At 38.6% G+C, this 15,932-nt stretch overlaps 1 protein-coding gene across 1 annotated transcript in view; it reads right to left on the bottom strand.

The window, feature by feature from the left end:
• atrnl1b (attractin-like 1b) overlaps positions 1 to 15,932 on the bottom strand; it is a 99,677-nt gene that overhangs the window by 7,190 nt on the left and 76,555 nt on the right. The window contains exon 27 of the mRNA XM_030077888.1: positions 7,837 to 7,944. Coding sequence (XP_029933748.1) covers positions 7,837 to 7,944 — 108 coding nt within the window. The remainder of the gene's footprint in view (positions 1 to 7,836; positions 7,945 to 15,932) is intronic.

Raw genomic sequence — 15,932 nt, 5'->3', positions numbered from 1 at the left:
TGTGTATGTCCCTGTCAGACGGCCTCTGTGTTGAGGCAACGACCTACCCTCTGAGTTAATGGCCATAACTGCTTGTCTCAAGCGTGAAAAACATGTCATCCTGATAATGAAAGCCAAAGGTTTCAAAGCATGTTTTGGGTGAAGGGATAGAAATTGGGGAATAATAACATGTCTGAACAGGATTGACTTTTTCTCTGCCTCCCTTTGAATTTAAAATGGAGATGGCTGGATAGAGAGCAGCAGTGGGAAAAGTGGGAGTAAGACATTCACATCTACATCGGGGGGGGGGGGAAATCAGGGAGTTGAATTTTGTAAACACCCTGGGTCAAATGTAATGGGTAATAAATAAATGGGTTTTGGTGTCTGAAACAAAACAAAACTCCCTTGGCATAGTTGACAAAGTGTAAATGTAGAGTCGCATAGAGGAAAATTATCATTCTGACAAATGTGAGAATTAAAACTGTTCAAGAAAAAAAAAACATTTAAGGACTGAAATTGGCAAACTGACAAACTGAGTGGCTCACATGACTTCCAGTGACTTTTTTCAGTATTTCAATACATGTAACTCTTGTGAGCACTGTTCCACCTACTGTACTTTTTGCAGCGTGGAGTCCTTCAATCAAATGTAAGTGCCATCTCATTTGCTAAGAAGCAAGCATATAATTTCCCATCCCAGCTGCCAATTAAGTTTGCCATTTCAAATGCTACAGTTCACAACTGCATTTCTTAATTTAAGCGACACTGAAAGAGTTTCCATGTGCATCAGGCTTTGGCTATGTAACTGTCCTCACATGGGTGGTGGGCATACTTAGAAAGCAGTTAAATTGTCACTCAGCATGTTTTACTGGCAAAATGAACTTCACAGTGCACATGGTATGGATGGTCATGTCACAGCAGATAATGGAAGAGAAAGATTATGTGTTTTTCAGTAAATAGCAGGGGATAGGAATATTGAAATGGCAAGTGAAAATTTTCATTTCATCAAAGTGCATTAAAAAAAAATGAATAAAATAAAATCAGACAGGATCCCTGATCCCAAGTGAAAACATGTAACTATGTTAACTGATGGAAATTAGGTAAAATTTAATTATTAAATTAATTAAGTACAGTATGGTCAAAAACATACACATACATATTTTAACCTTTTCATAACATGAGAAAATACCAAAAACGATCAGATACTTGTGGGTGGCTGGCTGGGTGTTAAGGCGATTTAGTTTACAAATATGGCCAACCTTGTCACATGCTTTCAAAAGCTGACACTAAGAGCTTTCAGGTTTGTCCTTCATCAAAAGACAGAGTCCACTTTCAAGAAATCAAAGAACAGGCTGAAGTTGGTAATGCCTTGAACACCAGTCCTGCTAACCCTCCATCTGCCTGTAACTACTGTTCAACTGAACTCTAGAGGGAATAAAAGATGAAGAGACTGGATAACAGGAGAAAGGCACAACTATAAAAATGGAAAGTATGCTATGATACAAGCATAAAAGACAGAAGATGTTGCCAACACAGACATCTTCTTAATTGGTAATCTCGGTCATCTAGCAGTTCACTTTCTAGAGGACCCATTATTTTCCTAATTGCTACACAAAGCGAACACAAATATCATTTGGTCTTCAAATCAAGTCTTCCCTAGTCAGTAACTGTTATAAGACAGATTCTATTTGAATAATGCTGTAAAACAAAATTGGGTTAGGGTTGGTTTTCTTTATGTACTGCAAAATCTTCCAGTATCAAAGTACTGTGACTTTGACTGTAATGCGCCTTGCTACTGTGTGCTCAGTGCCAGTAGTCTAAACGAGTGTGCTAATGCTTTAAAGGGGCTTATATCATGGTCTGGCTGAATAGTCCTTTCTGATTGGCCGGCAGGTGTGCATTAAAACTGTGTATTGCACACGTAGTTCAGCTCAAGTTTAATCACCGCTGTAAATTCATCCGCTACCCAACGTGTAACCATAGCAACGTTAAAAAGCACAGCTGTGAAAGCATACTCATTATCAACTGCCACAAGCACAGCTGAGTTATCGACTTGATATATTATCGACTGGAAAGGAGAGATCAGGGATTTTAAATATCGTTTCCTCTTCTTTCCTGTATATTGTTGGGAAATGACCAAGGTGTAAGCGGGATAATCAACTCGTAGGTGTGTGTTAAACGGGTTTAAGGCACTTCAGAGGCAACCTCCGCTTTGCATTGGGTAGTTATTTGCCTCCACATCGTGCCGTAAAACCATTTAACAGACACCTACGAGTTGATTATCCCTTACTTCGGAAGAGGGGTGTGGTAGAAGCATATGCTTGACTGGCATGAGCAAAAATACTGTGACTTTAAAAACTACTGTAAGCAACAAAGTGCTGTCGTAGTGGCACAGTGTTGCAACTAGGAGAAATGCTGAAATAAATTTTAATTCAAGCACAGACTTAGCCAGTACAGTTTGAACATCTAAGAGCTTTATGTGAGCAGTGGACCAACATAGAGCCATCTACTGCATTGCCTGGTATGTGAGTGTACACTGTATTTCTTTATGTAGGGCTCATAGAGCTCTGCACAGCCTCAGGAGCTCATACTGTAATTCTCCTAATCACAGCCTGAGGAGGACACAGAGCTGGGCTCTGAATCACCCTCTTTCCTTCTGGACACACACACACACACTCGTGTGTATGTGTGTGTGTGTGTGTGTGTGTGTGTGTGTGTGAAACATGCTTCTGAACTGTGGGAAGGATAGACAGTCACAGAATACTTGAGTACATTATTGCCCAATCCAATTAACGCACATGATCTGAACAGAATAAGTTCATGCATCTGCCCAGGTACATTAACGATCAAGGGACATATACTAAGTCCACCAATTATGTACAAAGGGCAATTAGATTGCAGGCCATTTCAAACCCATTCAAGTGATTCTGCTAATGAATAGCGGTATAGGCCATGTTCATGCAAGGGAGGTAATGCAACTTATGCTGAAAATTTGATTACAGCACATTTCAGTGTTGGCTATACTTGAATGCATCATTGGGTGAAATGTCATTACAGCATTCCCAGAAAAATCTGTAACATTACAAGAATTCACTTTCAGAACACCTGCACAACTTATGTTGTCATTCATGCAGTCTTTATGTAGTACTAGAATCATTTAAGAATACATTTAATGAATGAAAAGTTGTGAATAAAAACCTTACGAGGGGATTGTCCTTTTTAACAAGCACCCCGGCAGCTCATCTGTTACAGCGCGCACCACTTATCAAAGCTGAGTCCTTACTGCAGCGGCCTAGGTTCAAATCCGAGCCCGGGCCTTTTGCTGCATGTCATCCCCTCTCTCTCCCCCGTCTCTCTACCGTCACTATCAACTAAAGTAGAAATTCCCAAAAAAAGAAACTGTGCTGTTTGTTACATGTGCCACACCTTTGGTTTGCATAGTATAAAGCTATGTTGTTACTGTAATGTGGGCATAAGCCACACATTTTTGTTTGTGTGTCAGTGTGTATTTATAAAAGAAACACCTTCAGTAAGCTGACACCACTTTTTCCTTCGGGCCATTTACTCTCACTTTTGAGGACAACAGTATATATACAGACTGCTGAAGAAAATGGAAATATTAATAAATAATTTCATCCAATTTCTATCATGATGTCTTTTTCAAGGTATTTTGAAGGTGGTTTATTCATTCTTAAAGGCTCAGACACCATACGCTCTTACTATGCATTACTCATGTGTGAGGACTATAACATGATCAAACACACGCATGCAGGCATACAAACATGCTTTCTCTCTCTCTCTCACACACACACACACACACACACACACACACACACACACACACACACACACACACACCTTCTCCTGTTTCTCCTGCTGACAGGTGTCATCTATCACACTGGCTGTCCGTTAGCGGTTCCATATGTTGAACGCCGGCCATAGTGAATAGACACATCTGTGTCATCAAGGCCTAGCCCTGCAGTGTCTGCTCCTGATTGGCTGCTCAGCCACCAGCTGCTGTCATCTTGGTCAACAATAGCAATGCCATTCTCTAGGGGCTTTAAACCAACATAGGATCAATGAAAAGGGCATGATGGCTGATTTTCCCTTTCAGAACCGTTGGAGCAGTGATTGTCAACTGGTGGCCCACGGGACACATCTGGCCCGTAAAAGCTTCCCATCCGGCCCGCGGAATATTAATGGGTTCAGAAAATGTGGAGAGGAGAAAAGTAGATTCCGGTACTTAGGATATCGAGCATTTCTTTCTTCCTATATTGAGGCGACACCAAAAACAAATGACATCGAAATAATTTTATTAGGAATGATTTACTGACCCAAAGTATGTTCATTTGACCTGCGGGTTCTAAAGATGTTATAAATCCACCTGTCAGCTTATTATTAGTTATCTGCAAGCAGCCACACAACCTGATGCAGATTTTTTTCACATGCTCCAGTCAGCAGTCAGTAGATATTCTATTAACCTCAATCTTTGATTTTTCTTTTATTTGTGAAGGCCCTTTCTTTCGCTATAGAGACATGACAGTGTTTTATCCTGTATTTTCACCTTTCACCTTCATAATTCTTTGGTTGTAAGACCAACTACTCTTCTTTGGAGCTCTGAGAAAGCCTTGAACACCTGAATAATAAGGTTACCGTTCTTTTGTCAACTTACTGAGGCCAATACCCATTTCAGAAGGCAGAGAGTAGGAGTTATTTTCTGGATCTTGTTCCTGGTAATTCAGATTGTTTCCTTGGCGTTTCCCACGTCTTCTATATACAGTTGCATTACCACAATGGTTCTTATTGGTGAAGTTGCATTAAAGCTACATCTAAGCTGTCCATGCTGTCTCTATACATCAGAAACTTTATTTAACCAAACCTCAGACTTCCATATACAGTACATGTCACACAAGCACAATCAGCATAATCAGCAAGAAATGTGTTGATGTAAAATATATAGTATGCTCTGAACTGTGGAAATTAAAACATAACAAACTTATGTGCATTAACAACATATTCCGTGTTATCATTTTTTTCCTGTTTAAATGTTTAACTGCATTGCAGTTTAGATGCAATATAAATACACACAAATTTTAAAATAAAGTTACCATTTCCTCCTGCATTGCGTACATGCTTCATTTGTCAGTAAAGTTTTAAATTTCACTATTCTGCATTATACTAGGCTGAATTAAAAGTAACTGGTGAAATATATGGGAAACCTGTCATGCTAGCCTGGCCTCAGTGTCCTCTTTGTCATTAACAAATATTTTGAACGGCTAAATGATGCCAGATGCCGACCAATTAACCTTTATAAAAGGGAATTAAGCTTGTTCATGTGGTTCACCTTCAGCTGGTGCCAGAGCATGCGATGCAGCTGTATGGGCTCAAACATATGCACTAGCAGTCATGGGTTTGAAGAAATATGTATAAAAAAAGCTGCATAGGAAATCAATCTAAAACACATGGGCAGCTTTAAAACACTGACAATGATGTGTGATCGTGCCGTGTGATTTTAACTCATCAGAATGCCATGATAAAGTGCTTACATTTTATTTATGTGTCTGAGTGTGTAAATTTTAGTCTGATGAAAAAAGATTTCCCTGGAATTACAAATGGGGCAGCCATAGCTCCAATTAATTTGTCACTGGAATGTGCTAGCCGAAACCTGACAATGAAAAAGATGCAACACATGAAGGTTATTATACAGCAAGTCACTGCAGAACCTGCTTGTTGTGACTGAACTCGAACACATGATATACAAATGTGCAGGTCAGCATTGAAATGAACATCAAACAATCCCCAAACTTGCAATACGATGTTTGCTTTCAAAGAGGTGTAGAGAATTTGGTTCGAATATTATTTGTGAGTGGTTAGTTTGCCGCTTTACAGCTACCAGAGAGACATGATTTTTAAGAAGTTATCATGGGATATTCATGCTGGATTTGGTTAGTTAAATGTTGGCAGGTTACTAAATGCATTGCTTTTGTTCAGTTTTCTTGGAGAGAATGTCTTGCAAGGGGAATCTTGGCTTTCTGTGGATGAGCATTAAAAGTAAATTTAAAAAATGGAATGCCAAAAAATAATAATAATGATCAAATAGATGTTCCATCCACAAGCAACAAACATACACTTCCTTACATCAGTGCTGGCACTATTAAAACTGTGATTTCCAACAACACTTCTGAGATCTTTCGACCCAAATCTAAATTCCATGTATGTACTATTTTTGGAGTGCCTTGTTTGACAAAATGGAGAGCTCACAGCTCATCTCACTTGCCAGACTTTTGTTCACGGGAAAATGACGAGACTATACCTCAGTGCTTCACAAGTGCAACAACTAAGTGCATTCAGATGGACAAGGAGCATTGTTTTTCTCCTCTTTTGCTCTCCGCGCTGCCCTTCAGAATACCATAATGCATGATGAGTACCACTCAGCATTGTACTAATAGCTGATGTAGTGCCTCTTTGCTGGCTGCCACAGTGATTTTATTTCTCTCAGCAGCAGGTGAGACAGAACTAGCCCTGGGTGAGGGAACGCCGTTGCCCCCCCTCCCAACATCAATTTGAGGTCAGCTGTCATTATTGCTTTGAGCTACAGTTTTATCCCACATTAAAGCCATATTGCCCAACTTCTCTCCTATCCTGCATTGCCTGACTATTGTTACTTTTTATTTGTATGAAGATTTTTTTCACATTACAGTAATAGAGATAGAAGTGTGGAGGCAAAGAGACAGCCCAGAAAAATTAACCATGTATAGTAGGACTAAAAACTCTTTGTTTGCTTGCTTGAGTGCACCCAGTTCTTGGCATGGCAAAGGTCAGACGGACTGACAAAACAAGACAGAGGTGCCCTGGAAGCCCTGACCCTGCAAGTCGTCTCATACAGGACTTCAGGGTGGTTGACTGGAGACACGATTTCATACGATGCTTTCTTTTTCATTACACCATAGCTCTTTTAAATTTTAAAGAATTTGATTCATTTTGTAGATTTGTTGCCACTGTTTTGAGCTTGTCCCGATGTAACTGTTCACCTTTTTTGCTCCCTTTAAACACCATCACTGAATTTAATCAATATCAGCAAAAACAATTTACAAATGCACATGGAGCGGCACGGCAGTGACGGAGCGGCTTCCACTGCATGGGAGGGAAATGGCCGTGCATGGTGGTGGGTAAGAAAGGTTAAAGAAGTTGTGCTTTAGCTAAACTGACTGCAGGATATTGTTTGGCATATCTGGTGTCATTCTGACTTGTTGTTCATGAGAAAATCCTTGAAGGGTTTTCAAAATATCTAACAAGTTTGAATTTTCTTGTTTCTGTGTGGCAGCTGACAAGAACTATCGACATGCCAAAAGAGACAAAGTATGGACGAGTTATTCAGCAAAATACAGGAAAATAATCTATAATAGGAATTTGAGCAATTAAAGTAGGGTGTCCCATTTTGCAGCTGTCTTGCATTTACTTACCAAACTAACAGAGCTGTGCTGACTCGTTTCATTGATTTCTGACCGATTCTGTATTATTGTAAAGAAAATAGTAACATTTCTTGTCAGGTACTGTGACATCTTATAGAAACACATTATGTATGACTGTTTTTAAAGTTATCAAACAACTAAAATGTTGTTTGATAACCTCAAACCTTAAACCTTAAACCTTACAGCTTGATGTTTATAACTGTTATTTCTTTCGTTGAAAACTGCCAACATTTCATACAGGGCATATCATCCTATCTCTCAACTTTACTGTCTGTCTCAATTATATAAATTCAGACGATGCAAAAAACCAACTAAAAAAAAATGATGTGATGATCAAAATAAGTGATTTGTGTGTATGTGTGTGTCCACTTGTGTGCACAGAACTCACATCGACCACGGGCTGCAGCAGCTCTGTATTCTCTCCTCTGATGTCTAGTGCAACAGCGACTGAGGCGAACGGACGACTGGCCATCTGCTGACGCTCTCTCATCAGCTGCTGTAATATCAAAGACAGACGAGGAAAGAGAGAGGAGGAAACGGAGAGCGTGAGCCACAGCGCGAGAAGACGGCAAATATGTAAAAATAAATGAATAAATGAACAGAATTCATGTCATGTCAAAACTCAGGAATGAGTTGTATTTGTTCTTTAATCAATTGTCAAATAAAGTTTAAATTAATTTGTGCTAGTGCAAAAATCACACAATAAAGATTACATGTCTCTCCATATCCCAATTTTGCTTTGATAGATTCATCAGTATCTACCATGGCGTGGTATTTGATATACATCACATTTCAACACAGGGAACAGGGCAAGCAAGCTAACTGAATATAGATCCTTAATTTCTGTTTCTACTCATATAAATTTACTTCAGCTGACTCAAAAATAGAAACTGTAACAGCAGCAAGCAAATGAGGCTGAAAACAGTCTTCCAAAAACCACATTGAGTTTATTCTTTGGGGCAGATGATGTTGTTTAACAGTTTGGAAACTATTTGGAATGTCCTGTATTAAAGAGAAATATTTATAACCCCTTTGACTTCCACTGCCATTGTAACAAATGGCAACACACTCTGCTTCCAACACCCAAAAATTCAGAGGAAAGGGCTGGATGGGTATCTTGATTACATAAACATGGCAACCGAAGGTCAGTTTTTAGTTTCTTAAAAAACAGCAAAAGTAAAAGAATATGAAAGGGTGTTAAATATTCTGTATTTTAACTTCTTTCAATCAGTTTCATAACATGAGGGTGTAGTGTGTTCTGCATTTTACTTTGAGTCAATTTACACCTCATAAGTCATTCTGAAACAAGTCAAACAATTCTTAAATCCTGAGCTGTCTCGTTAATGCTTTCAAAATCAACACAGACCTGATTAAGAAGGGGTTCTCTTCTGAAACCCAGCTTTTACACGTCTTTTTTTGAAAACACTGTAGTTGGACATCGATAATTTGCTTGACAAGATAGGCAAAACATTTGCAATCTGAAAACCTGACAGAGAATGCAGTGTACTATTCGTTCTGGAGATAACAGACTTTTATTGAACTAAGCTAATAAAAAGTCAGCCTGAATAAAAAAGAAGTTGCTTGTGCCATTATGTGTATGACAAGCAATTATGCCGCCATTGATCTCATTGTCATCAGCATTCTAGGGATGATATTTGAATGAAGATGAGATTTTGGGGTTTGGACAAAATGTTTAATACAGCAGGAGCATTTCAAAGTAAGGTACTGTTCTTATCAGGGTGTGAAAATCAGAGAGAAAGCCAGAGAAAGTGAGAAGAAGAAACTGTGCACAACTGCAGTATCCATGTACAGTGCAGTAATCTACACCCTCAGGGCTACTTCAGTATGAAGCTAAAAAAAAAAAAAAAAAAAAAATCAATAGCAAATATCAATAAGGAAACACTGAAAGCCTATCCATAAACATCCATGCCCCAAGGACACAGGAATTCTGTTGTGCCCCACATTACTATCTAAGCACCAGATTGATTTGGCCATTTCCACTTGTGAGATTTGTGCATTTACTGCTTTCATTGCTGTCTTTTCTGAGGACAAGACAAGCTTGTTGCAGTCCCACTGTCATCGATCCAATTCAATTAAAAGTGCACGCTGCAAATTTCCATGCTGCCAATTGTAACTAACTTCCCCATCATTTATGGCTCTAATTCAAAATTGAATACCCAGTCCAGCCTCACATTAAGACTATTTTGCAAGTAAATTTGAAGTCAGTTTCAGCCACAGTGGTCAAACCTATGTAGCACAGCAGCATACGGATACTGACTACAGCATATTGATTAAAAAAAGAAAAAAAGACTGGAATGTAAACTGTTATTTTTTACTCCAACATTCATTACTTTTAAATATGATCACTCATCAATGATCGCTGGAATGTAAACTGTATACAGTACAGTTATACAGTATACCTACAGTTAAATATTTGACATATATATAGTAATTTTAGGGTGAATACAGTTATGGGTATGGCGTTTGGTGCATGCGGGTCCAAAGATGGACACGGGCTGAAGAAATGTTACTGCCCAGCGGTGACACTGTTTCTGTTGCTTAGATTGAGCAGAAAATAGCTTCTCTTGTTCTCAGCTAATCAATACTGTAAAACAACGAGCGCCACACTTTCATCAGCGACGCAGTGCCTGATCAATATCTAAACAGGCCACCATTTTGGTGCCAAGGACATCACTGATTGCTATTGGATTTGTGATGAGCTGAAGTGTGCTGCATTAAGATCTAATTGTACTTCAGATTAGTAAGCTGAGCAAGCCGTTGTGGTGATGTGCCTCATACACTGCCCCTCTGCTGTGCTTTGCTTACCTTGAATAAATATAGGAGGCTGAGCATTTACACAAACATACAATTTATATGAAAAAAACAACAATAAGGTTGATCCCCCTTCCGTGGCTGAAGTCAGTTTAATAGGTGAAATCAATAACGGATCATATCTTTCACCTGAAGCAGCCTCTGGTTATTTCATGAAAGGAGCAGGTAGTCACAATATTTTGTATTCGACTGCCATGATATCAGGTTTTCATTATATGACTATCATGGCCAAAATAAATCATGACATGATATTACCAAAATGTCTATATAAAATAATAAAAACATAATGCTCTCAGTAAAAATGCATTGATTACTTTGTTTAATGTTCTTTTTCTCTATTCTGTTCTTGCCAAATGAATCATAATCAAAATGTGAGCACAGGGCGGAAGAGAGATGAGAGAAACTCCGCTTGCCGAATGATTCAAAAACCATAATTGCAATGTGCAAAAAAACAAAAATTACAATTAATGACAGCAAAACAGCAACCAGATGAACCTCAAAACAAAAGATCCATATAGCCAAACATCTGCCAAAAATACAATGTCAACTGAAATAAAATCACTTAGTGCATGTTTGTGTGTGTGTGTGTGTGTGTGTGTGTGTGTGTGTATGTGTGTGTGTGTGTGTCTTTACGGCTCTGAAGAATAAAGACAAACTGAGAATGGAAATATATAGAAATAACACAATTTTGTTTTAAAAAAAAAAAGGTCGTGGCATATATGCACATTATTAGCAGAGATCTATTATTAACATAATATCAGTGCTTAATTTTAATAGTAGTATTATTATCAATCAATAAATCAATCTCTGCAATTTTGCATAGATACTGTACTTCTCATTAAAAAAATAAAATGTATTTTGTAGGCTTGCATTTACTTCTAATTGTCTGATAAAGGCACAGAAACAACTTTTTTTTTTTTTTTTAAGGGAGAGAGGCCAAACTGGAAAATCAGACTAACTTCACCAACACTGGAGGGGTACTATAAATCCAAAGAGTGCAACAAAGTATTTCCTTGTATATTAAAATTAAATTTACTAAAGGCTTAATAAGGTTAAAATGTATAATACATAAAAGTAAAACCAAAAAGTAAGCATGCAGGTGTCAGACCAGTATAAAATTGTCTGCTCCTCTGACAAAAATGAAGAAAATCGATGCCTCTTTTCAAGTACATCAGCCTGTCAAAGCACTTTCCCATTATCTCAAACTGCCCATAATAAAACTGTCTGCCTGTTTGGGTCAATTGTATAAAAGCGCTGAGTTTCCTGGTGGTCTAATTCCTGAATAAGAATTTATCCTTGATAATGAACCCTGAGATTCCTCCATCCGGACCCCCACCCTCACTCTGAGTCTAATTAAGCATTCATTAGCCTGGCTATTACTTGCCAGTCTTCAGATGAGGTCTGGAAAGGTTGATAGCATTATGCAAGCAAAATGGAACAAGTGGGGGGAAAAAAATAGTTGAGGAAGCCTTGAATCAAAGTCTTGTGATATCAAGGATCCAATCCATGTGACAAGGTTACAAAAAAGTGTACTGCAGCACTCTATTCACTAATTCACAACAGTCGGTTATGGTTCTGTTGGGCTTCCTAATGATGGACACAGGAAAACATGGAGGGTTGGAAACACAGGTATTCAATAAATCTTCTCTAGACTACTCTACCCTCGTTGATATTTGCACAGAGTAAGAGCAGCATGAGGTTCTCCAACCACAGCCTCTAATTATTTGAGTGCCTCACAAAACACTACATTAAAAAAGCAATAAGCATTTCCTGGACAAACGTAGGTGTTATGCATACAAGGTAAGTTCATGTCTTCTACCGTACAACCACTTGCTTTTTCTGGAAAAAGACCGACCAAGTGAATCTAGGTAATTGTGGTCCCGGTGAGTCTAGATGCTACATCTTAAGAGGATATATAGCGAAGGGGTCAAGAAACGTTGAAGAGGGATTTGTGTGAGTCATGGAAGAAATCTATATTTTCTGCAAAAGAAAAGAAAAGAAAGGAGGGCACAGCTCGGTATTAAAAGAGCAGTTCCTCAGGGTGTCTTGAGGGCTAAAGCACATATGTAATCATGACGTCCTGGATCTGAATCCAGCCATGGATCTTTGTCACATATCATATCCCTCTCTCTCTTCTATTTCCAATCTCTTGCCACTGTGTCAAACAAACACAAGAAAAATAATGGAAATACAGCGCTTGTATTCTGTACATTCTGGACATTGTACACATTATATCAGTTTGGGTAGACACAACTCATGGTCAAGCATTTTCTCCACACCAGCCTCTCACTGGTTGCTCGTCATTCTTATACAGTAACAGAGACTCGCTGATGGGAAGCGAATGAAGTGGAAAGTTCAGGTCAATTTCATGTAATCGTTGCTTTGTTGAATCACTTTCCAAACATTCCCGAGGGCAGGCAAAGCTGACTAAAAAAACAACACCCATGTGAAATTGAGATTGATCACCCGATTGATTTTTCTCATTTTTTGCAGCTCTGATTTTTAAACTTCAAATCTGAAATGTTGTACATCTTCACAATTAAACATTTAACCAGCAATAAAAAAATAAAAAAAAACTTATACATTTAAGCTGGGCCACCACAGGTCAAAATGAGATATTCTGCCCTTTTCAAAAAGATAAAAGCAGGATGGAGGGCCCGGCGGGGTTGTTGCAAAACAAGAAAATAGCTCAAAGCTTATTGTGATTTCCAACAAGCTTCAAATCCAACAACATCCATCCTAAATGTCAGATAGCAGTAATGTTATTTATCATGTTGCAGAATTCATTTAAAGCAACAAAGCACCAAAAGGAGAGAGAGCAAAGTGAGGGCAAGCTGCTACTTTGCTCCATGTCCAGCACATGCATCAAAATGTGCTGGGAATACAATCATCAAAGGGCCAGTACAATACAAGAGAGATTCTAGAAATGAATACTAAGTTAATAACAATAGGCAAGAGTGAACTCTGCAAAACCAATTAACATTTATCCAATGACAGACTGATTTTGTCAAGTATACAAGCTGGAACCATTCACTGTTGTGATAAAGGAGGGTATGTGGCGCATGGCTGTGCAACTTGATTAATTTGGTAAGTGAGCGCATGAATGTTCTGTCTTGTGAATACAGCATTTTGTTCCCTTCAAAGGGCTCTGTGAAAGGGTAGGTGTCACCCCGCCTCTGAGCTTATTCTACACCTAAGCAGGTCACTTTGTCCTTTTCAAAGATCATTGCCTGTGCCCACAGTCATTAGTTTGCAGAATCAATACAGAAACCTTGATTTTTCTACTTATGAAGTGGTTATAAAGTTCCTTTGGTGCATCTGTTCTGAATATAATAAATGTATAAATTTATAAAAATAAACTGTAACAGTAAGCTGTCTTTGCTAAGGGGGATTTCAGTCAAACAAATGACGATAATGAGAAACTATTGAAGATATAGACCCGTTTACTGTTTGTAAACAATGATGATGAACATGAGCTGAGCGCACATTCAGGTAACTGAAGTATGGCAGAGGACAGTAGCTTGTCAAGCTATGCTAGGGCTTTATCCATCAAAGATTGAGAATGCTACATCAACAAACGACGTTAGCAAATGGCCGAATATTCAGTGGCCAGATATATACACATATTTGGCGGAGAAACATACCGTGTACACCAGAGAGAAGCATACAAATCACTTGATGCTTATGATTATGTTATCTGTGGTCACGTACAGACTGTCAGATACCATAATATAGACTCTGAGTTTTGTGTCTTGAAGTCAGAAATCCTCCCCAGCCAAAGACAAGGACATAAGACCACTATGTATGAGGCTTGGCTGATAATAAACAAAGCAGAAAACTACATCCTAACTGCGAATTGCACCCGTATGGCGGGGCAAGTATTATTTTGTGTTGTTGGCTGGCATAGTTCAGAGTTCGATTGCTATGCAAACATGAATTCTGCAACTGTTTTACTGTAATTTCAGATTTCACTTATTACTTTCCTCACCATATTAAAAATCTTAGGTGCATTGCTCCTGTAGCTTAGTCATAATCAGGATTTGAAGCTAACTTTTTTCATAATCTTCACATAGTGGCAATTTGGTCATAATTTCAGAAGCCAGTATTTTTTATTTGCACCTAAACCTGATTCTGTTGACGGTATTATTTAACATTGTTAACTTGTCCGGCCGGGGCAAAATAGTACTTCCGTTACCAAACGCGTGCAGCTTTCCGATGATGTAGGCTGTGAAGGGGTCTATTGAGCCTGCCATTGGATGCCAGTGATTTAATAATGGTGTGGTTGACCATATTACATGATTATTATATTGAATGTTTATTGAATTTTAACACATTTAGGCTATTAGGCTGCAGTGGATACAAACATCGAGGCTCTCACTCTGAGCAGGCCTGTTGAGTGCAGCTCAACCACGTGGCCAACCTTACATTAATACATGGTCAGAATTTTCGTTTCTTCAACCTTGTGATAAACCCTGTGATAAAAGTCAGATGAGTGTGTTTCTGCCCCAATGTTGACAGGACCTCTTCTAAATATGTGTATTAAAAAGGCAAATGAGAACATAGGAAAGAGTTGTATCATATCAAAGTCTTGCTCTCAGGCCAGTGGCAATAATATTACCATCTTCAGGCTTCTGTGAAGGCTCTCTGCCATCCAGTTATGGTTATCCAAGTGGAGTTGTACTGAGGGCAACTGGATTTGTTTGTGGATTCTTGAAAATGTTTCAGTTTTCATACCAGAAGCTTCCTAGGTATTATATTACTGAAGAAGCTTCTTGGATTCCATCTGCTCTCAATTCAACTCTCCTTGGATACCCTGTTCAAGCTTCTTTGCTGTGACACTAATATAGAGAAGGTTTTGTGGACGAGCAGTGCTCCTTGCGCTTAATAAACAAATGCTGGGTAGTGCTATGCTTCATGGATGCAAAGTCTGTGATACAGCATGGTACCTGATGCAACTCTGCCTCAAGGGATCTTAAAATTAATTCTGAAACCATGGCATCACCAATTTAAAAGATGTTAGAATCTGCCTATGTCAATTTCTCTGTTTGTTTGTGTTAAAATACTAGCTTCCGCATTTTGTTTCCCTTGGGGACGAGAGAGGAAGCCAGAAATGGAGGTAGAACAATCTAAGCAAGAAGAAATAAAGACACTAAAGGATAAAAACTACTTCATTTTCATTTTCATTTTAATGCTGAAAATACTCTTCAGTTGAAAAATGTTTGTCCAAATTAATTTGGCAGTCGCATTTTTTTCCCCCAGTAAAGTCACTGTACCATTCAACCATTTTCCATGGAAGGTCACTTCCAATTCAATTTGTCAGAGAAGCCAAAAAAGGAAGATAATTCTATTGCAAAAACTGGGCTAAACAGCCAAAAAAAAAAAAAAAAAAAAAAAAAAAAAAAGTAAGCTATTATTTAAGTTCAACTCCAAATCACTCAGTTATGCTGGTGTACATTTTAGAGTGCAGACTTTCAAACAGAACAAGGTACAATCAAGGTGACCAGGGGCTTAAGTGTGGGATAATCTTATTACAGCAATCGATGGCTGCTGATTGAACTCTTCAAGGGAAGAGCAGAGTGTGAAACCATGCCAGCTGAGAGGCATTTGACAATTATGCAATTAGTATGTGCTTCTTTCGGTGTCATCCATGCA

This window comes from Myripristis murdjan, chromosome 19 (genome assembly GCF_902150065.1).
Source record: "Myripristis murdjan chromosome 19, fMyrMur1.1, whole genome shotgun sequence".
NCBI lineage: Eukaryota > Metazoa > Chordata > Actinopteri > Holocentriformes > Holocentridae > Myripristis > Myripristis murdjan.
The sequence above is the reverse complement of the archived record's forward strand: the minus strand, read 5'-3'. Positions and strand labels throughout refer to the sequence as shown.